The sequence below is a fragment of the Wolffia australiana genome, chromosome 1 (genome assembly GCF_029677425.1).
Source record: "Wolffia australiana isolate 7733 chromosome 1, ASM2967742v1".
NCBI classification, from domain to species: Eukaryota; Viridiplantae; Streptophyta; class Magnoliopsida; order Alismatales; family Araceae; genus Wolffia; species Wolffia australiana.
In genome coordinates this window covers 27,742,035-27,764,197 of record NC_135835.1, presented here as the reverse complement: position 1 = coordinate 27,764,197, position 22,163 = coordinate 27,742,035, and the positions used below count along the sequence as shown (strand labels likewise).

Sequence of the window (22,163 nt, the reverse complement as noted above, 5' to 3'; positions counted from 1 at the left end):
ATAGCAAACAAAGAGAGGGATGCAGTGAGGTAGAGGCCGACATGCTCCATATCAACACAAGTAGAGCTTGCCACAGTAGAAGCAGGAATTAGGAGTAAACACAATTTCATAACTCCATTCTCAGATGACACATTAAAGAAAAACAAGGCTGACCTCGAGGCAAAGAACATGAAGGACATGAAATAAGGAAGGTAAACTCAACCAACACCAAAAGCAATAAAAAGATATTGGATGCAGTAGTGACCATATGACTGCTGGAGGAGTGGGATTAAAGGTCATGTGGCCAGAGGCACCAGAATCAATAATGCAATGCATAGGAAAGGAATGAGAATTGGAAATAGTAGGCAAAATGAAGAAATCAAGAACTAATACGAAGGCAATGGCTCTAAGGGAATCAGAAATAGGCTCAACCCTCGTAAACTATTTTGGGGTTCATTACGTGATATTTACTGAGAGGAGAGAAAATCCAAAATGGGCCCGTGATAATGGGCCAATATATAGAAATATAAGAGACAATGAGAAACACGTCCATTCAAAAATCCAGCTCAAGCTGGACAACGAGCACTCTTGGAATTGCAGGGCAGATAGGCTGTTGGTGAAGTTATCAGCTTGCTGTTGAGCTGAAGGAATGTACACAGTGCAGTATCGTGCCGTCTCCAGCTTCTCCTTAATCAAGCAATGATCAACCTCATCATGTTAAGTGCAATCGTGTAGCACTGGATCATGGGCTATGCTGATGCAAAATATGAGTAGGCTGATCAAAGGACAATCTGCAAGAAGATTCATGAGCCATAATTTATTATAAAGGCCTTGAGCGAGAGTGTGAAACTCTGCTTCAACAATGTACCAGGGGGGCAATGGATTATTTCTTACCGCATCACATTATAAGATCACCACCAAGAAAGGTGCAGGACTCAGTAATGGATCATTAATCAAGGATCAAATTGGGAATCAGCAAAATCAACATCTGTATAAATGTCCAAATGGAGGCACTCTGAAGCTTGAACTGAAGACCAACCCTTGAGATATCAGAGAAAATGGTTTGCTGCAAGCATATGACATATCTTCCTATCCTGTATAATTGACTCAAAACACTCACTGCATAAGCAATGTCTGGGAGCGTGTGAGTGGGACAATAGGGAAGATCAACAGACTCCTCATGCGCCACTATAGATTTTTTTGAAGGCAATAGGGAAGATAACCAAAGATCAGTGATCAGCCCGAATCTTATAATATATATGAATGTGAAATACACAAAAGACCAGATTGGACCTCTTCCCTACCTTCACTCCCTCCTAAACCATTATGAAATACAACTTTCTACATCATGTAGGAAGCTACCCATCGAAACAGCCCTTCCCTTAAACACAACCTCATTATGGTGCAGCCATATTGCCCAAAGCACAGTGAAGACACTTCCCCATTCCATCTACACCTGCTCATTTGAAGCAACAACCACCATGGCAAGCTTTTACGGGTCCCAAATCGCCTGAGTGAAAGAACTCTCAAATAAAAAGGAGAACAGTCTTCATCACATCGTGTACACATAGGGCACACAGCCGAGGTATCAGGGAGCATTCGCTTCTGGAGGATTTGTGTCACAAGCCACTTCCTTCCATGTAAGAGAAGCCATCCAAAAATCTGCCACTTTAAAGCAACCTTATAATTCCATTTCAGTCTGTAGGTGTGAATGACTGGTGATTCATCCAATAGGCCCCCTCCGATTTTGTTATAGGTGTCCCAAACCAAAAATGGGGGCCTCTCCAGACCAGTCATCTTGTTTCCTGCTCAAAGGCCTCTAATGTAATAAAGACTGCTTGATGCTCAAGCAACCTCCAGTCCACTAATCCCACCGAACGCCCTCCAAAGTTGGATTCCATGAGACTTCCGAGCAGTCGCTAACTATCACTCGAGGGTTCCGTGGAAGAGCAAATAGCCGTAGAAGCTCCTCCCGCAACATTGCTAGCACCAACCAGTAATATTTTTCAACCTCCTCTTTTTCAAGCTCTTCAAGGCCAGAAATTTTTTCCCACAAGAAAGTAAGATACCAGTAGTAGAATGTAACACTTTAACACTGAGAAAGTGGAAAAGTGGGTCCAGATGTTTGATGCCAAATTCACCAGCAAGATGTGAAGCCAACTGAGCTAACACATGAGAGTCATTCCTCATGATAATAATGTCATCCACATAGATAAGGAGGATTACTCCCCAGGTGAGGAATGACAATAGAAAAGGGTATGTCACCATTGCATGGAGAACATCCAAATAATCTCAGAGTGTGTATACCAACAAAACCAAGCCCAAGGAGACTGCCTTAAACCATAGAAGCAAAGACATAAAATGAGATGAGCAGCATAACAGGAAGGCAAGGACATATAATCCTCCTCATGAAGATCACAATGGAGGAAGAGATTATTGCCATCAATTTGCTATGGAAGCCAACAATGATGGGCAACAAGGGCAATCAGCAGGCAAACATTGTTCATCTTAGCAACAGAGAAAAGTGTATCCAGATACTCAACACCAAACTTTGAGTATGAACCTTAACCACAAGGCGAGCCTTATACGTTCAAGAAAGTCAATTGGACTTGTACTTAATTGCATAGACACAATGACAACCAACCAGATATTTGCCTGAAGGCAAGGAAACAAGACACAATGGCAGCCAGTTCCTCTTCCATGGCATTACGCCACTAAGGTTGAGCCAATGCAGCATCCACAAGCTTTAAGATGATAATGGAAGGAAACATAATTGGACAAAGGGTAAAAGCGGTTTGGAGGTACACGAGTGAGTGGCTTTGAAGAGAGCAATGGGAAGATCATCACAGGCTGGAAGAAGTAGGCGGCTCAATAAGGGCAAGATAGTAGTCAGCTGCATGGCAAATTGACCGGGTATAGACTGCCAGTGGATGGCATGGGTGCCAATCCTTCGAGGTCCCATCAAGTTTCTATGGAGGAACAGAGTGGATGGAGGATCAGCAGACAAAGGATCCAAGGAGGAAGGAAATTTAGAACAAGGTTCAGAGAGGAATTAAGATTCAAGAATAAAGGAGGGGAGCATTCTACAATACTCCACATGAATATTTCTTTCGATAAGGTTTTAGTTGACTAAGTTGCAAGGTCGTAAACAAGGGCCAGGGAAAGGGGCATCGCTTCTGAGGTAAGGGGCACCACCGAGGTGCAAAACTGCAAGGCCACAAGGCTGTCCAAGAAAGAGACTGCCAGGTAGCAAGACTGGCAACGCGACCAATAAAAATAGCACAGCCATTGACAATGGTTGTACAGAAGAAGGACAAGCCACAAGATAAAATCAATAACGGGTGCCACCACGAACAAGATGGTGACAGTCATTGATCGTTGCCACTGCTGATGATACAGGAGAAAAGGAAGGGCAATCGGAGATAGTCAATAACTAAAGATAGAGAATCACCAAAATAGAGAGAAAGAGAGAGAGATAGCTGATTTAGCATTTATCAATAGGAGAATTTTGTGAATCAGATGCTTGTGGAAGAGGTCTATCTAATCATTTGGCAGAAAAAATGATGGGTAGTACTGTTAAATAGAACTCCAATATATTACCTCCACTATATCATCTCAACAAGACTCCAATGAGGTATCTTGTGGAACAGTTCCATAGAAAAAAGGTCGGGATATATCACTTTAGATGATTTTGGATCTTACAAGGACCCTACACCGGGTTGTAAGTCAGAATCACCCATATATACCAATAACATTCAATCGCCAAGGATTGGGAAAACCTCACACCCAAAATCCTACATCCTCTCATTAATCATTAGGGGAAAGATTGAGCTTGTAAGGCATATTGAACCTACAATTGAACCCAAAATTTTTTGTTCCTTACTCTAAAAGTGTGGAATGAATAATGTCTATTAAAGCTCTAGAATAAAATATATTATTTTGAACCATAGACAACTTCCTCGAGATTTTAGCAAAGTCTCCAAAGTAGGAAACCCACTTTTATTGCAATAATACCGTAAGGGGAAAACCCCACTTCTTTCAGTGCCTTTTGATAGGATCCCTGACCCTCGTTGGGGGCACTCATCTTTTGACCATTAAGAGCATCTAAGCCCCTCCCCTCCCATGTTTCCTTTAAATAGCACAGCCCTCCTTTTAGGAGGGCAGACTGGAAGTGATCTTATGTGGCTACCTGTTTCCCTCCTCTCCTCTCGTCTTATGTCCAAGCTCCATCTCCCTTTACGATCCATGTCCTCGTGATCGTCTCTACCTCATCGTGTCTTCAGGCAGCTCATCCCCGGTTGATCCCTGCGTCATCCGTTCGACCCTTCCTCAAATCATTCCCGTTTCTCCACCCTACCCCGGGAGCCCCTCTTCCCTCTCGTCTATTCCCTTCCCGAGCACAAGTAAACATTCAGGGTCATTCAAGGGACAGGAAATAATGGGTATAAAAGGAGCCCAAGCAGAGAATAGTTCAACAATTCAAATCAACATTGTTGCGAAAGGCTAAGTATGGAGGATCCTCGCAAACCATAGACAGACGACTATTCAACCAGATCCTACACTACCTTTCCTTTGATCCTCTACTTATTCCTCTCTTCTCCACATTCAACTCATCTTGTCCCCCTCAATCTCTGGGGACAGATTACTGTTATTATTTTCTTGATCTAAAGATTGAACCTTATTGATCCTATTGTTCTTTTAATCTACATCAGCAAAGATACTGTTACGAACTCAATCTGATCTTACCATAGGCAAAAGGGGCTCAAACAACCCCCTTTATTCTCGACCCATAAAGAGGATAACCCAGGCCTGGCCATCAGGCAACATGACTCGCGAGTCTACTTGGAGTCATAAAGGGAAATACCCCATGTGGATGAACATTGGAAAACCCCTCATAAGCTATCTCTTTCTCTCTCTCTCTCTCGTCCACACCTCCCTCTCCTTCACTCCAACTTTTTTTGAAAAATTGAAGGCTCTGTATCTGTTCGTAACATTGGAAAACCCAACAAAGTCGTAACCACCCAAAACTACAAATGTTGAGCCCTAAGGCTCTGTATCTGTTCGAGACAACACATGTCCAACATTAACACCAATCCTTCATCTTCCTCCAGTTCTTGATCTTCTAGAGGCCACCCCATTGGAACTGACACTGTAGATTGTGGGCGACACTTTGGCTTAATCCAGCCACAGACTTCTATTTGTTCCATTTCCCTTTTCCCCAATCTCCATTGTCTTTTCTACTACTACTGTCTGAAACCCTTGGAATGGGACATGCGATTGTATCCTAATGGTTTGAAAAAGAGAAGGGTTTTACCAGACACATTCACACATGAATGTATTCCTTCAATATCAGAGCCATACGACTCTAATATGATGCATGCCATATTTAGGGTTAATTTTCGGTATTTCAGCCCACTGGGAAAGTTATGGCCATTTCCCTTAAAAAACTCATTGCCAATGGATTACCAGTAGCCATCACTAGGCCCAGAACGCTATGATGCAAAATATGACAAGAATATGGTCTACAATGTGATAATGAAGAAACAAGTTAGATTGAGACAATTCGAGACAAGATCGTAAAAACAATGGATAAAAGGCATCAAAATAATCACCTTAAACAGCCCATACTGAATATCAAATGCTTCTCGAATTACATTCTCCATGAAATCCTTGAAAATTCCACCCCCATCGACTCCTGCTTCCTCCACCCCAAGCTCATTGATGAACACAATCCGAATCTATAAATCAAAAACATAAATAATACCTGAATAATCTGTTCTCAAATCATCAAGTGCAATTTAACCATGAGAGCGAGAATTTTCAGCTAACATAACAGACATCATTCATGAATGGAGCAAAGAACAAAAAGGTTGATCCATACCAGTCCTCTAAGATCCTTCTCAGACAAATGGGATAGCTGGTTGAAAGCATCCTCAAATATTCTGTCTCTTCTGATTCTGAATTGATTCCTAGAAAACATGAACTGATCTGCATTTCTTTGTCTTGCGGCTAATAATTGTGACTGAAAAATATTGAAATTAAATCATAACAATAAAATGAAATTATCTAGTTTGCTAGGAATTACTTTAAATCCAAATTTCCAAAGAAGTGGTAGAGAAATGCTTCCATAGGACACAGCTCAACCCTACCGTAAATAACTTCACTCTGCTGTTGAAAGGCACTAAGAATGGAGCTCGTTTTAAGATGTCAAGAGCCCTTGAGTTTCCCGTCATGATAGCCTATCGGAAGAAAACTAACTTTATACACCGTCAAATGCATCAATAAAAAATGCAGCATGTATTACTTGAGCAATGAAACTATCATCGGTCGCTTGACAAGCATTGAAGTCAGCAGCGGATGCAAATGGACGTCTACTATTCCAATCTCGCAACTAGGAAGACAAAGAGTAAAATGTACGTGGAACAATAAGAAAATCTCAATGTCAGAAACAATCTTGGAAAATAGAGAATAAATTATTATCAAAAATAAAAAAAAACCTTCTTTCTAAACATGGAGAAATTCTTAACATTTTTTATTTATTTTAGAGGCAACTTTAACAAGATAATTACATACCTGTGTCATAAGCTCAGAAGCTGCAACCACTACCTTTTCATTGACTACATCCACAGAGAAAATATTAATTTGGCCAGAAACTAATGGTTTCTGCAAGGATGAAGCATTGACAGGGACCACCCACAATAGCTGCCACAACACCTGTTAAAACACATGCTTCTATGAAAAAATATTGATGGAAAAAGTGAAGCAAAGATATCATTAGTTAAAAAAATTACAATATATCAATTGTAACTGATTATACGCCCAAAAAAAATACTTCAGTCCACCCCCCCAGGTTAAAAGCTAATAAGAACCATTGGCTCCCTCAATACAGAGGACCTTCTCGTTGTCCAAGGCATTTTACCCTTGGAATAATGGTACTATGGTGGCCTTTGTGCAAGAGACAGTGTGGGAATTAGTTTTTTTAAAGGTTTTATGGAAGTGAATGCAGTTGGTAGATGTTACGGTTTGGTGGGGGCCTGGAATGAGATAGGGTTTTCCAAAGAGGACAAAAGGAGCAGGCAACTTGTGCTAGCTGTAAAGTTGAAAAGACACAGGGAAGTTTTTCAGTGGGTTGTGGAATCGATCTACGGTCTAGTTAATGCTGCCTTACAGGATGCTTACTGGGGGCAGTTGACTGGAGTGGTCTCTTAATTTCATGGGCTCTATCACCGAGATATGCATCTTTCACCGAGAAAGACGGCCCCCGCCGTATCCAACCATAGCATGAATCAACTGGTGGTCTGAGCGGTAGAAGTGTCTCTTGCAGCCCCAACAGCTCCTCAAACCGTGGCTCTGATAAAGCTCCTGTCAGCATAGGGACCCCAGCCTCATCCCAACATTCCCTGACTGTGGCCTTTGGGTTCCTTGCTAGAGCAAATATCCTTGGGAACCTCAAATTCATGGAGCCGTGATTGGACCAGTTGTCAGTCCAAAAAGGAAATGTTGCCCCATCTCCCAATTTGGGCTCAAAGAACTCACGAATGCGAGTTATGGCTTGGTGCAGACTGCTCCAGAAGGGGGACTCTCCCCTGACTCTAGCCCAGCATCTCTCCCAATCTATCTCGGGGCCATACATGTCTCTCAGGACATTGACAACCAGCCCCTTCGCTAAAGTCGCAATCCTTTCCACCCACTTAGTCAAGAGTGCCAAATTCATCGATTCCAGATGAAGGATCCCCAGCCCTCCCTGCTTTACAGGTCTGCATAGTATCTCCCACGCTACTAGTGGCATCCCCTTTCGTTCTTCCTCTCCATTACCTTCCCAGAAGAACCGTCTCATCGCCCCTCCAGTCAGTTTACCACTCCTGATATTTTAAATACCGATAAGTAGAATATTGGGATCGCGGAAAGCATCGACCATAGAAGCACCAGCCTTCCCCTTTTTGAAAGTACTTTGTCCTGCCATCCCTCCAGCCGCCTTTCTACTTTCTCAACCACCAATTGCCATTCAGCAGCTATAATATGCCCCCTGCCAGCGGGAGACCCAGGTAACACATCAGGAGCGAGCCTCGAGGTCTGCTTAAAGCTCTAGCACATTGTACCTCTTCCTCTGAAGAAATTCTGAAGACCATGAAAGCGGACTTAATTCGATTGAGTCGCAGCCCTGAAAAGTCTGCAAATAATAGAATACGAGCTTCTGTCATCGAGCCTTCAATGAAAAACGTGGTGTCATCCACATACTGTAGAAGCGGGATGCCTTGTTCACAGGTTTTGACTGTGTAGGTGGCCAGGGTGTCCACTGCGAGTAGGAACAGCAGCGGTGCTAACGGGCAGCCTTGTCGGACTCTCCTTTGTGGGCAAATCCATTCCCCCTCAGCTCGACCATTAACCAGTATCGAGAATGAATGCGACGTAACACACTGTCTCACCCAGGTAACCGATTCATCAGGGAACTCGCATTTGCGCATAACAGACCATAGGAATCTCTAGTCGAGCGAGTCATATGCTTTAGCAAAATCGACCTTCCCTATGAAACCCTTACTCTTGTTTGCCTTCCATGGGGATACGATCTCCCCCGCCACCGCCGCACCGTCCACTAGTTGCCTACCCGAGATCAAAGCTGATTGAAATGGTCTGATTAGGTCCCCAATTAACACCCTTAGCGATGATAAGATATATAGAATTTGAAAGTGCTATGGGCCTAATGTCCCCCACATTGATGACACCAGAACGCTTGGGCATAAAAAATAAGTATGATCGTTTTAGTTGCTCCAATCCATAGTTACCACGCCGGAACTCTTCCAATGCACTCATCACCTCTGATCCAACCACCCCCCACAATTTGCTGAAGAAGAATACTGGGAATCCATTGGGGCCCGTTGCACCCTCTTCATTTAAACCTTTGATTGCTTTCTGCACTTCTTCAACGAGGAATGGCTTCACCAGCTCATCTTGTTGGGCTTCACCAATGCCTTCACCAATGCCCATAAATTTCCAATCGTTCAAGAGTCAGATATATACCCCATGTATGCACAAATTTGTTTCTGCGTTATTTTATGACATTCTGATCTACAGCAAGACCCAAGCAGAGCAGCATTGCAGCTATGTATGATCTTCTCTGCAATGGCAGCTAGTGTTGTGTATGTCAACACAAGACAAAGGAAGTTACAGATGCTATACCCAAGAATCTCTAGGATATTTGGTCCTTGGTATTAACCAGCAGTCATTGCAGCCCCTAATTTCTTCTCCAGAAAGATATGTTCATGTGGTCACAATCCACACAAAAATTATGTGAAGGACTAACTTGAGGCATGTCCAGCAACACCCTCTTATCACTCACAAGCCAAAGCAAGCATATGCAAGTTGACACCTGAGTTGGAGATTGTGATCCCATTATACATCTCATTTAAATGGATGTAAACCTGCATGTTGGAGGGCAGTGAACAATCTTTGAGAAATGAATATCCACGTCCTTTTGGCTGCCAATAAGCACATAGGCAGCTTCCACTGTGTTCTCCCTTCAGCACCATCCTCTATCTCTCTCCAGGCTGAGCAGAGAATATCCCTTGCTACCCGCCACTTAAGATCCCCTGCAACCTGCTACCGATGTCCTCTATCCCCTTTCTCTTGCTATCAGTCCTGTGATAAAGGCCCACTTGGGTCTGATATTTCAAAGAACCTCTTTACCAACACACCTTTTCGTGTCCTGTGTTACAGCCCTTGGGTCTGATATTTCATAGAATCCTCACCGTACTGGAGTCCTCTATAAAAGGAAATGTAACCTCATCCTTTTTACCTCAATATATCAATACTATATCTATCTCACTTGCATCTTTCCAACCCTAGGGTTTTCCCCTGTGACAGTGCTATCCCTAGAGCAGCTCCTCCCACCGTCCTGCCATGTCTCTCATACACCCTCTGCTTACGCTTCTGTTCCAATCAGCTTCACACTCTACATGTACCCATGTACATTTAGATAGGATCCCAACCAGGATTTTTCCCTTGGGAACAATGTGCTACTCAAAGAGTTGATAGACCTCGTATCAGTTAGAAAAAAAGGCATGCATGTTTCAGTTACGCCTACCAATGAATAACTGCTTGATGGGTGTTAACAGAGAAATATTTATAGAGGTGAGCACTTGGACAGCATTAGCGCTGCTTTGGTGATACAGCTTGAATTTTTTGCCATCTTAGTAGGTGGTAGGGCCATTAGGATAGTAGAAACAATCAGAGATGAGTCACCAATATTTCCGTACGAATGTTAGCAACTTTAACCAATGGCAGTTACCATACTCCTGCATTTTCCATTTACTGGGTACAACGGATAGAAAGAAACACCCAAATGATCATTAACTGATAAGGTCCTCCCTAGGACCTATCATACAAAAAGACCAGTCAAGCACATACCACATGTGAAGCACATGTCAAATCAAGATTGGAGAATCAACAGGAAATCATAAGGCTGTAAAGGCGTGCGAAGACAAAGAAGAGATGTCATTATTCATTGAACAAGATTTAGATCCCACTGTTGTTGCTGGAAGGTGAGAAATCCTCCCAGACAATGTATGAGGTTTACCCAATGCTAAATGCAGAGGTGCATAATAGATTGATATAAAAATCATAAGCTGTCCCATAATAAAACCGGTTGTTGCTGATTTTTTTTTGAAATAAAAAAGGGGATGAACACCCGAATAAATCGGTGAACCTTCCATCGGACCTTATGGCCCCCTCCCTTCACAGTTCAACCAATTCCAAATCACCGCCCGCCTCCTGTTGGTCGCAGAAACCACACTGCCTGAATTCCTCCCACTTCGTGTATAGCTCCATCTGTACAAGCCGTTCTTCCCCTGAACAACACCTCGTTTCTGTGCAGCCAGATGGCCCACAACACCGGCATTGCTCGACCACATTCCCCGTTTCCTCTGCCTCTACACTTCTGTACCGATTCCCAGAAAGCCCTTTCCGATGCCACCTTTATCCTTGTCAGACTCTGGCTGGCCCAAATCGTGCGCACAAACGAGCACTCAAAGAAGAGATGGTTACAGTCTTCTTCACCAGTCAAGCAGAGCATGCATTGCGACGATGCATATGGATATAGTCTTCTGCGAAAGACTCTTGTCATGAGTCTTTTCTGTGCCAGAAGCCATCAAAAATCCTCATCTTCAAGGGGACTTTTTGTTGCCAGATGAACCTGCATGCACTGACCAATGACATGTCTTCCTCTTGCCCTGCTCGAATCCTCAAATAAGCCTGCTGGACTGAGAAGGGGCATTTTGTCCATGCCCAGCTGTCTTGTTTGCCCTCTTTAGTTCGTAGGTGGATTAAAGACTGCTGCATGCTCATGAATTCAACCATGCGCTGGTCAGATAAGGCCCCTGGATGATCGGATGCCACGTTCCATACCAACATTCTCTAACCTTGGCATTTTTATCCCATGCAAGTGCATATAGTCTGGGAAACGTTACGTTTAAGTTGCCTCGTGGGACCATGCATCATTTCAGAATTGAAAAGTTGCCCCATTGCCTAACTTGGCAGAGAAAAAAGCTTGTACTCTTGGGAAGATCCGTCGAAGACCTTGCCAAAAAGGCGATGCTCCATGGTACGGCTCTGCCTTTTTATCCCAATTCAGTCCCTTTCCATAGATGTCTTGGAGTACTTTGATGACAAGATCCTCTCGGGGATTCATAATTCTCTCCACCCATTTGGTTAGTAATGCCACGTTCATACTTTGCATATGTAGGACCTCCAACCCTCCCCGTTTGGTGGGCCGGCATACTTTATCCCATGCCACCATTGCGAGTCCTCTGCTTTGTTCTGCTCCAGAGCCTTTCCATAGAAAACACCGCAACATGCCTTCTATTCTCTTCCCGACTCCCGTTGGCATCTTGAAAACTGATAGATAAAAAAGCGGAATGGATGATAATACAAACCTCAACAGCACCAATCTGCCCCCTCTCGATAACACCTTTGTCTGCCAACCCTCTAGCCATCTTTCCACTTTCTCAATAACCAGTTGCCAATCTGCTTTCGTCAGTTTACCCTTCATCAATGGTAGGCCCAGATATCGCATCGGCAGACTCCCAAACGGCGTTCTCAGTATCACTGCGCATTGTGCCTCCTCTTCCGGCGATAACCCGTTGCACATCGAGGCAGATTTGCTTCTATTTATTTGAAGTCCTGAAAAATCTGCAAACAGGTCAATTAGTATAGATAAGTTTCTCGCTTCCCTCGCTGACCCTTCGATGAAGAAGGTGGTGTCATCAGCATATTGGAGTAGGGGAATTCCATTCTCTTACTCCAACATTTGGTACCCTTGTAGCAGTCCCTTTGCGCATGCCTGATCAGTACAAACTGCAAGTGCTTTCACCGCCAGGACAAAAAGTAATGGTGTCAGCAGACATCCTTGTCTCACACCTCTTTGTGGTTGTATACGGCCTCCTTCAGGTCATCCATTTATCAACACCGTGCAAGAGTGTGAGGTGATGCATCTTTTCACCCACCTTATCCATTCCTTAGGGAACCCCCTTCTCTTCATGGAGGCCCACAGTAAATCCCAATCTATTGAGTTATATGCTTTTGCAAAGTCGACCTTCCACATGAATCCCTTGGTTCCATTCCTCTTCCATGCTGCCAATATTTCTCCTGCTGTTACTGCACTGTCCACCAGTAGCCTACCGAGTATGAATGCTGATTGCGCCGGTTCAACCAACTCTCCTATCCTTGCCCTGAGTCTGTTCGCTAGCACCCTCACAATAATCAGATAGATTGAGTTTGACGAAGAGATGGGCCGGTTCAACCAACTCTCCTATCCTTGACATTTCGGCAGGAGGAGTAGATGGGACCTGTTAATCTTCTCCATGCTCCCTCGACCTTCTCGAAGGTCGTCAATTGTGGCCATCACATCCGACCCGACCCGATCCCAGCATTCGCTAGAAAAGAACACTGGGATGCCATCTGGTCCTGGAGCTCCCTCCCCTCTCAGCCCCTTTTTATTGCTGCCTTCACCTCCTCTTCAGAAAAAGGTCCAATCAGTTCCGCTTGGTGCTCACGACTCACCTTCTGTTCCCCCCTTCCACACCACTTCCATTTGCTCTTTTTCCCTTTTTTGTAGAAAGATCGGAAATGATCTGTAATGGCTTGTCCCACTCTTATCTACAACTGGTTGTTGCTGATATCTGCTTTTTGGTTCCTTCTTCCATAATCCAAGCTCGAAGGAAGAGATAAGAGGGCCCTATGGAGAACGTGGTCATAAATCCATAATATAGTCCAGCTATAACAACGAAATTTAGCCTCCCAGACCAGAGACAAGATGATGATCCTCCAGAAATATTTCCAATTCAATTTTATAGCGAGGAATCACAAATGACCAAGATAATTAAATTGAATTAATATGGAGTGATTGGATGAATAACAGATGTACCCGTTATGAATTAGCAGTTGTGAGGAACGAGGGACAATGCAATTACCTCTTTCAGTATAGCGACTAAATAACATATGTCGTTCAAAGGTAAAGGCTTTTCCTGCTCATATAACTCTTCATTATCCACAATCATGAGTATGTGCCTGGAGAAAAGATGAAATACGTCTTCATTGAAAACTACAAAAGTGAATAATATAATGAGGAGAAATAAATGGACCAAAGTATATAAAAACAAACAAAATAAGTTCATTAATTTATACTCAAAGAACCAAAATGAGATTAGAGCAATTATACATCATTAACAAAGGTGTTTTTAGAATCTCACTTGTACACAGGGCAGAAAATAGCCAATGGTATAAGCCAGCCAGGAGTTTCACTGGGAAATGTTGTTATAACATCAGAAAAGGTTGGCCATGCATCTTTCCCATGGCAACGCTTTATAAAACTCCAAAGTACATGGACAAGTTCAGTTCTATAAGCCAGTCCAGTCATGACCTGCTCTAGTGGCAACACGGTAAACGCAACATGCAAAAAACTACAAACTGCACCAACAGCTGACACCTCTTTTGCAGACATGTCTGAGCTCTGATTATTTGTACCAGTTGTAGCTCCAAACAAAGCATTTACCTGTTGTCAGACAGAATCCCCTCAGTTATAGGCAAATAAAATACAAAAGTGGGAAGAAACACTAGTTTAGATCCATTCCAGATTCTGAAGAAACCGAGAGTCTATGGAACTTGTAATTTGCCTCTTCAGATCTGCACTTATTTCAGCTTCTACATATTCCTCATCCACAGTCAATGCATCTTCAACTTGATCGAGAACTAGTTGAAAAAGGCCATAAAAGACAGCAAAAGGAAAAGAAATCAGAAGAGAGAGGCTAATAGGTGTAACAATTGTAGGAAACTTTACCTTCTTTTTCAGCCACCATTGCAGAAGGCAATGCCCCCAATAAGTGTGTGATGATTACAGTAAATTCGATAGCCTGCCCCAGGAAAAACAAGAAATGTCCATAAAATGTCCTCTAAAAAACAAAATAAAATAGAAAGTGATCATGTAACTCTCAATAATAAATCAGACATTCTGGTAGAGATTAAATTAAGAGAAAGGAAGATTAATCGTACACATATTTCAACTTTAGGAAATGATTTTTTTTGAAGAATCAAATTGGGAAAATGATACATTAAGAAACAATGAAACACCACTGGTCCACAATAAAAGCAAGTGTATACTGATACGAGCCACATTAGGAAATATAAACGGAAACGGCAAAGGGGAAGGCTCATATAGCAATGCTTCTAAATTTAGATATGGTCGATGAAATTAAATAATGGGGAGCACTCTCAAGAATGGGAGGAAAAAGGTTGGAGTTTTTGTGACAGTCAAGGAGATTCTCCAAGACTCAGGAGGGAGACCGATCCGGTTGACTTCCATGAGGACGCCCAGCTAATCCAGCCACATCCGTATTCTTTTCTTTTCATCGTGTTTCTCTGTTATTTGTCCTCTCTGTTTTGTTCCCGACGTTCTCCCTTTTGGGTTAACGAACTGGTCTTTTGTTGAGATGAGAAGCAGCAGTTATCAGTTTCCTTGGGTTATTCTCTTTATTCACATCACGCCATTTACTACCTATTGTGATAGAAGGGAGCGTATCGTAACACATACAATAACTTGTAAAGAAGCAATATGGTGTGCGATAATCCAAGCAAAAATAAAATCAAAACTTTATTCAGTGAAAATCTAAAGAGTATGCAGTTCCCTAATTTGATGTCAGAAATTCAAAGTTTTAAGCCCTATTATCAATGTCATTTAGCAAGCAGCCATTGTGTTAGATCATACTGGTGTTTCTGTAAAATTCAATTTTCAACTAATAAATATTTTAGATTTAGGCCCATTGGCATTTAGGCTTTTTTTTTTAAAGAAAAGTAGGGCAGACCACCCGGAAACCGGTTGTCCACCTATTCCATTAAAAATGTGAAGAATATGTACACATCATTTATAGATATGGCCACTTAAGGCCTTCACTCTATCCCCCCAACACCCAAACAGATAATAAAGCCGCAACGTCCGAGATGACGTTTTCAACCGATGCCGTCCTTCCCTTGAATACCACATCATTTTGATGCATCCATATCGCCCAAAGTGTTGCTAGTATTCTCCCCCATTCCGCTCTGCTCCGGTATCTACCAGTCATGAGTGATGCCCAAAAATCGGTGTCTGAGGAAATATTCACCCCAGAGATCTGTCGCGATGCCCATACTCCCCTGGCAATAGGACATGCGAAAAAAAGGTGTGAGCAGTCTTCATCGCCCCCCGCCACACAGAGGACACGAGACGGGCTCCGTCGGTGCCCATCGCCTGCAGTAGACCCGTGTGACCAGTCTTCTGCTCCTCAACAACCAACTGAAAAGTCTCACCTTTAGGGGAAGTTTTTGCTTCATTATGATATGGCATGTATTACCGGTTGAGATGTCGTCCCTCGCTTCCCCTCGGATTTTCAAGTATGCGTCCTTTACTGAGAAAGGCGGCCCCTGTCATACCCACTGTCCCGGGAGACTCCCGAGGGGCTGAGAGGTAGGATGGTCTCATGCATCCCCAACAACTCCACGAAACGATCCTCCGATAAAGTTCCAGGAAGGCTAGGGACCCAAGGCCCTTCCCAACCTTTGCTGACGGCAACATTGAAGTTCCTTGCCAGCGCAAAAAAGTCTTGGAAACTGCATCTTCAGGGAGCCGTGCTTTGTCCAGTTATCAATCCAAAATCGGAATCCTCCACCATCCCCCAACTTGGGGTCAAACAAATCCCGGATGTGAGGAATGGTTTGACACGCCAAAAAGGGGATTCCCCCCTCCTGTGTGCCCACCCCTTCTCCCAATTCAACGGAGGATCATATACGTCTCTTAACACCTTGAAGGCTAGCCCCTTCGTCGATGACACCATCAGTTCAACCCATTTAGCAAGCAATGCCAGGTTCATAGATTCCAAGTGGAGAATACCCAGTCCTCCCTGTTTCACGGGTCTACAGACCACATCCCAGGCTACCAGGGGTATCCCTCCTCTACCTCCTCCATTCCCTCCCCAAAAAAACCGTCTCATTAATCCTTCAAGTTGTTTGGCCACCACTACCGGCACCTTAAACATCGAAAGTTAGAAAATAGGGATAGCAGAGAGCACCGATCTCAAAAGTACCATGTGACCCCTCAAGATAGTACCCTACTTTGCCAGCCCTCCAACCTCCGCTCCACCTTATCAATCCCTGGTTGCCATTCTGCGTCTCCCCGTGAGAGGGAGCCCCAAATACCTCATCGAAAGGGAGCCTCGGGGTGTACCTAGCGCACATGCGCATAGAGTCCTCCTCCGAGGATAGGCCGAACCCCACGAACGTTGACTTTTCCCGGTTGAGACATAGTCCCAAGAAATCTGCAAACAACTCCAACAGGGACGATACGGTGTGAGCTTCTGTTACAGAACCTTCCATAAAGAATGGTGTGTCATCTGCATACTGGAGCAATGGGATGCCCCCCGGATAGCTCGTCGTGTGAAATCCTCATTAAAAGCCTCGCTCGCACGTCTTAAGGGTACAACTGGCCCATGTGTCTAGCGCAAGGACAAACAGCAGTGGTGCTAAAGGGCAACCCTGCCTGACTCCTCTCTGTAGGTGAATCCACCCTCCTTCCGCCCGGCCATTGACCAAGACCGAGAAAGAGTGGGATGTAACACACCGTCATACCCAGGTCACCCACACCTTAGGAAATCCCCTCTTTCTCACGACAGACCATAGGAATTTCCAATCGAGGGAGTCATAAGCTTCCGCGAAGTCCACCTTCCAAATAAAGCCCTTTGACCCCGTTCTCTTCCATGCTGATACGATCTCCCCTGCCACCACCGCGCTCTCCTGCAATTGCCTACCCGAGATGAAGGCCGATTGGAATGGACCGATTAGACCCCCGATTATCACCCTCAAACGGTTAGCCATCACCTTGGCAATGATGAGATAGATGGAGTTCGACAAAGCAATGGGTCTGAAATCCCCCACATTCACCACCCCCGCGCACTTGGGCAGCAGAAATAAGTATGACCGATTAAGTCTCTCCAGGCCAAAATTGCCCCTCTGGAATTCGTCCAAGGTATCCATCATGTCAGGGCTGACAACTTCTCAGAATTCGCTGAAGAAAAAGATGGAGAAGCCGTCAGGGCCCCGAGCTCCCTCTCAATTCAAACCTTTGATCGCTGCTCTCACCTCCTCTGCACTAAAAGTCCTCACTAGCTCATCTTGTTGTGCTTGTGATAACCGGGATACCCCCTGACCCTCCCATCGCCACTGACTTCGGGGTCCTCGCTTAGTTACCGTTTGGAAATGACCTCCATGAACTCGCTAGTGCTTCTCCCACCGCGTGTGCCTCCATGAACTCTTGATCCTCCACTTTCACGATGGAGATGTGATTTGACCTCCACCTTCCATTTGCCACCATATGGAAGAACCGAGTGTTGGCATCTCCTCCTTCAGCCACATCTGCCGCGATCTTTGCCTCTAATCCATTTCGAGCTTCTTATCCTCCTCCACCATAACGTTTTCCTTTCCTTCAGCCACATCTGATGTAACGTTTTCCTTTCCTTGAGTTGGTCTTCTAACAGGCATCTTGTATCTTCAATGGCATCCAAATGCTGGACCCTCGATAAGGCTTCATCCCGTCTTCTGTGTCTTCCCTCTCAATTCTGTCTCTTCACCCTGATGAGGTAATGACGCAGGCCCGCCAGCTTGGTGGCCAGCCTCATCGTGGCTGAACCCTGTGAAGAATGACCTGTCCACCATGCTATCACCTTCTCTCTAAAGCCCCTCTCACGTAGCCACGATCGGTCCAATTTGACGTAGGTGGGTCTAGCCTGCCCAACGTTATCCTGCCATATAATTGGGGCGTGATCAACGCTATTTCACTGATCTCTTGGTGCGGACCCATGTGGCTTTCGACAAGCTGCCATCTTCTTGGAACCGTCGGCGATTAGGCGTATCTGACCGTTGTGCCCGGACATCACCGAGGTCTTCTTACTGTCTGCCTCTGTAAACGCCACCTTCCCCTTCCGGTAAACCACTCCATTAAACCGGCGGAGATCGTCATTAGTTATCTGTCTCACCCTTTTCCTCCCTGGGTTTTGATCTTCGAGGTCTTCTTGGTCATTATCCTCCAGGGTCGAGGCCGGCGGGATGGCCAATGATGTGCCATCCCTGTGGACCGGGGCCCCACTCGCCCCATCCTGTACATCTTCCTCCATGGAACTCCGTCCTCCGGTACTCCCGTGGAGGAATCACCCATCCCCTCAACCGCCTCCTGATGGGCATCCGGTCTTCTGAACACTCCTGGCGTGGCTGGAGGGGTCTTGGCCCTTATCCTGGCTTTGAATGGCCGTGTGTATCCCTGAGCCCAGACTGACTCAGGCAAGGCCTCCCCTTCTATCACTTCGATCTCTAGCAGCACCACATTTGGGTCCCCGAATTCTAACCCCATCGAGATGATGTTTTTAAGTCGGCCGAAAGAGGCGACCAGGTTTGCTAGCGTCATCTCTCGACGGTGCACCAATGGGACCCCGTGCACCTCCACTATATCCGCATCTTTTTAACTCCTTCAGCCCCACCAGAAGGGAGGACTCGCCGTCACCTCACCTCCGTGGTATCAGTGACCCGTTGCTTCCATCCGCATACCGCAACATATGCGGCCATTGAGGCCCCTCGAAGGAGCAAGGAATGTGCATCTATCCTTTGCACCTCTGCCTGGTCCAGCTGAGGGAATGTCTGCCATAAGCCGGCGCAAACATTCTCGACATTGGGATTGTCCCCGAACACATACCCACCAAGCACTTTTGGAGGATGCTGGAACATGTGTCTTCTCCGTCTACTTCTCCTTGGGCCGTTTGTTGACCTGGGCTTCGGATCGGATGTCTCACTTGCGCCTGGCGATTGCTCCCTTCTCCTCCCCCTTGACGGCACTCGTATTGGCGGTGCGCTGTCCTTCTGCAATGGCGGCAAACCACCGGATCCCAGCAGAGGCACGCATGGTGGCCCGACGATAAACGCCTGAAGCGTATGTTCTTTTCCCCGGATGGCCTCTGAGGGACATGCTGGCCCCTCTTTGCCTGACGGGATCTCACCTCCACCCAGCCGTCGTCGTCACCTACCTCCGCGTCCCTGGCTTCCTTTCCTGTCTTGCAATTCCCGCTTGCTCCAGGCGAGGCTCTATCCGCAGCAGCGAAAATATGGTCCTCTTGAGCTTTCCCACCCTTGCTTGTGTGCCCGGGGGGACGGTGCTCTCTTGGCGGCGCCCCCCTCTTCTCCATTTTGTGTGGTGTGGGGCCTCCTTCCGCTTGCCCCTTCTGGATGAGACTGCTCCCCCTATCCTGGAACTCTGGCCCTTCCCCAAGATGTGCATACATGGGTCTTTTACCCTTATCCTTCTCCATTCCCGTCGTCCGAAAGCTGCAATCTTGCCCATCCCGGCGGATTAGGTTTTGTTCCGGCTCTGCTAAGACTTGGGACGACCCCCTCCTAGCTCCCCGCTGGCCCCCAAGTCCTCCCCTCACCCCCTCCCTCCATGTGGAGGTGTGTGGGGCCCTTTCACCTTGGGCACGGTGGGACCCTCCCCCATGGACGCGGTGGAACCTGCCGTCTGGATGCAACCATGACGATCGGTAGTCATAACTCCAAGAACTTCGTCGCAGTGGTCCCCGGGTGATCTGTCGGAGGTCCTCCAACCGGAAATCGCCACCTGGACGATCCCGCCGGAATCTTGCCCTGTCGAGGACATAGGGTGATCTTCTTTGCTGGTCCAGAGGAGATCTCCCGCCTGCTAGGTTGAAGGCCTGAAATTCGTCGCGATGCCCTCCAGCAAGTCGGGATGTGAGGCCACCGACCCCCCAGAAAAAGCTTTACGGTATGTTTCCCACGATTGACCTCCCAGATTAACGAGTCGGGGTCCCCTTTCGACACATCTGCGCTGAGCAGCGGCGTGTCTTTTCCCATCGACTCGTTCATCTCGTCCAACACGACCGTATCATTCCTCGTCGTACAACCCCTTGGCGTAGAACCTGGCGTCGCAGTTCCGACCTGCTCCGACGATCGACCTTCTCTGACCTTCTCCGACGGTCCAACCTTCTCCCCTGTCGAGCTCCGACCTGCTCCGACGGTCAACCTTCTCCGCCCTTCTCCGACCTCCTCCAACGGTCGGACCTTCTCCCCTGTCGAGCTCCAACCTGCTGGTCGACCGTCTCCGACCTTCTCCGCCCTTCTCCGACCTTCTCCGACCAGCATTTAGGCTAATAATAACACTAAATCCGGGAAGGGATTAACGCAGACCCCACTATATTGCTTTAGTTAAAAACCATCTTTTTTCAAAAAAAAAATTTTAAGCCATCTTAATTCAAATGAAATGTGGTTCACTATATTGCTTCATTGCCCTGTGCAGGACGCGGGCCCACCCTTCCCTGCTGTGCCCTAACCCTCCTCTCTCTTCATTACTTCCCTTCTTCTTCCAGGTAACCCTTCTTCGTTCCTTTCCTTCCCTTTTTCTCTTGTCTCACAACTGAGCCCTAATCTCAAAGGTAGCAGCAATCCCTCAACGAACAGGATATAATATGGAAGCAACCACAGAAAAAAAAAACTAAATGGAGTGAAAGAGTAAACACTCAGAAGCACCGTGATAACCACACAGGGAGATGATTCAACTATAATATTTTAACTTAAAATTTTTCTTATCCTTAGACCCTAACTGACAATGCACTTTGTTTGGATACTCCAAAAACTAGATCGGTAATCACCTTATAAATATATTTGAGATCTAAACTCTTATGAAATGATTAACCATGAGTTCCAATCGTGCAAGTGAACACAAAGCCAGGGTGCTGAGTCTTCACATGTTTATACACATGTTGTGCAATGAGCTTTTGACCAATAATTTGAGGCCAGAATTTGTTTAGAGGGTTACCAATGATAAATTTCCTGAAGATACAGTAATATGGAAGAATTTCACGAAAGAAGACAACACCAATGATTCAATACTAAGCAATCACAGAGTTGGGAATCAGAAATCATTATGATCTGCTAACTAGAAAAGAATAAGTTTGAATGCAGAAACTACGCATGACAGAAGTTGTCATAAAGCCTAAACAAACATGTTGTACATAGGAGACGGACTTCTTACCAGATCAGAATCACATTTAGCTGCTGATAAAATTATCCCCGAAGCTTCTAACAAGTTTCCAAGAAGGCAAGCGTACCCTGGGAGTTCATGTGGAGTATTTACAGGAAGAACATCCGTCCGACTATTAAGATACAAAGCCATCTGATTAAGATAGTACTTGCGCACAGCAGCATTCTGAAAGACCTGAGTCAAATGCATGTTTTCCAAGTGAGCTGTGAGAAAACCAGTAGAAAGTAGCATTAATTATTTTACCAATGCATAAATATGTTCTCGCTTTTAAATTTGAAAAATGAAACTGTCGAATTGAAAAGAAAAAAATTGCAGTAGGCACAGCAGAGCCATGTGCAGGAAAGATTGCATTGTAAACCTCAAGGAAGAAAGGAGAAGAGCATTATTTCGAATCAGTGTAAATGTTCAGAGCATCCAATTGTACCAGAATTACAGCCAAGTAAAAAAACGAAAAGAAGAAAATGAAGAAACAAATGATTATCTGAAACGGACCTCCTCAAGATCTGATCAAGATAACTCAGGGAAATACAAGGGAGAGAATAATCCTTAAGCAAGAACCTTCAAAGTCTTG

General features: G+C 45.2%; 1 protein-coding gene across 4 annotated transcripts in view; it reads right to left on the bottom strand.

Annotated features, from left to right (window-relative positions):
- Window positions 1-22,163, bottom strand: part of UPL6 (ubiquitin protein ligase 6) — a 69,955-nt gene that overhangs the window by 13,474 nt on the left and 34,318 nt on the right. For all 4 annotated transcript variants that reach the window (XR_013584003.1, XM_078587859.1, XM_078587878.1 and 1 more), the window contains 10 exons: window positions 21,584-21,766; window positions 14,309-14,381; window positions 14,103-14,220; window positions 13,722-14,024; window positions 13,443-13,539; window positions 6,553-6,693; window positions 6,284-6,370; window positions 6,129-6,218; window positions 5,861-6,001; window positions 5,592-5,717 (listed from right to left, as the gene is read on the bottom strand). Coding sequence is in view for 3 of the 4 variants with exons in the window: in XM_078587859.1 (XP_078443985.1) it covers window positions 5,592-5,717; window positions 5,861-6,001; window positions 6,129-6,218; window positions 6,284-6,370; window positions 6,553-6,693; window positions 13,443-13,539; window positions 13,722-14,024; window positions 14,103-14,220; window positions 14,309-14,381; window positions 21,584-21,766 (1,359 nt within the window). In the remaining variant the exon portion in view is untranslated. The remainder of the gene's footprint in view (window positions 1-5,591; window positions 5,718-5,860; window positions 6,002-6,128; window positions 6,219-6,283; window positions 6,371-6,552; window positions 6,694-13,442; window positions 13,540-13,721; window positions 14,025-14,102; window positions 14,221-14,308; window positions 14,382-21,583; window positions 21,767-22,163) is intronic.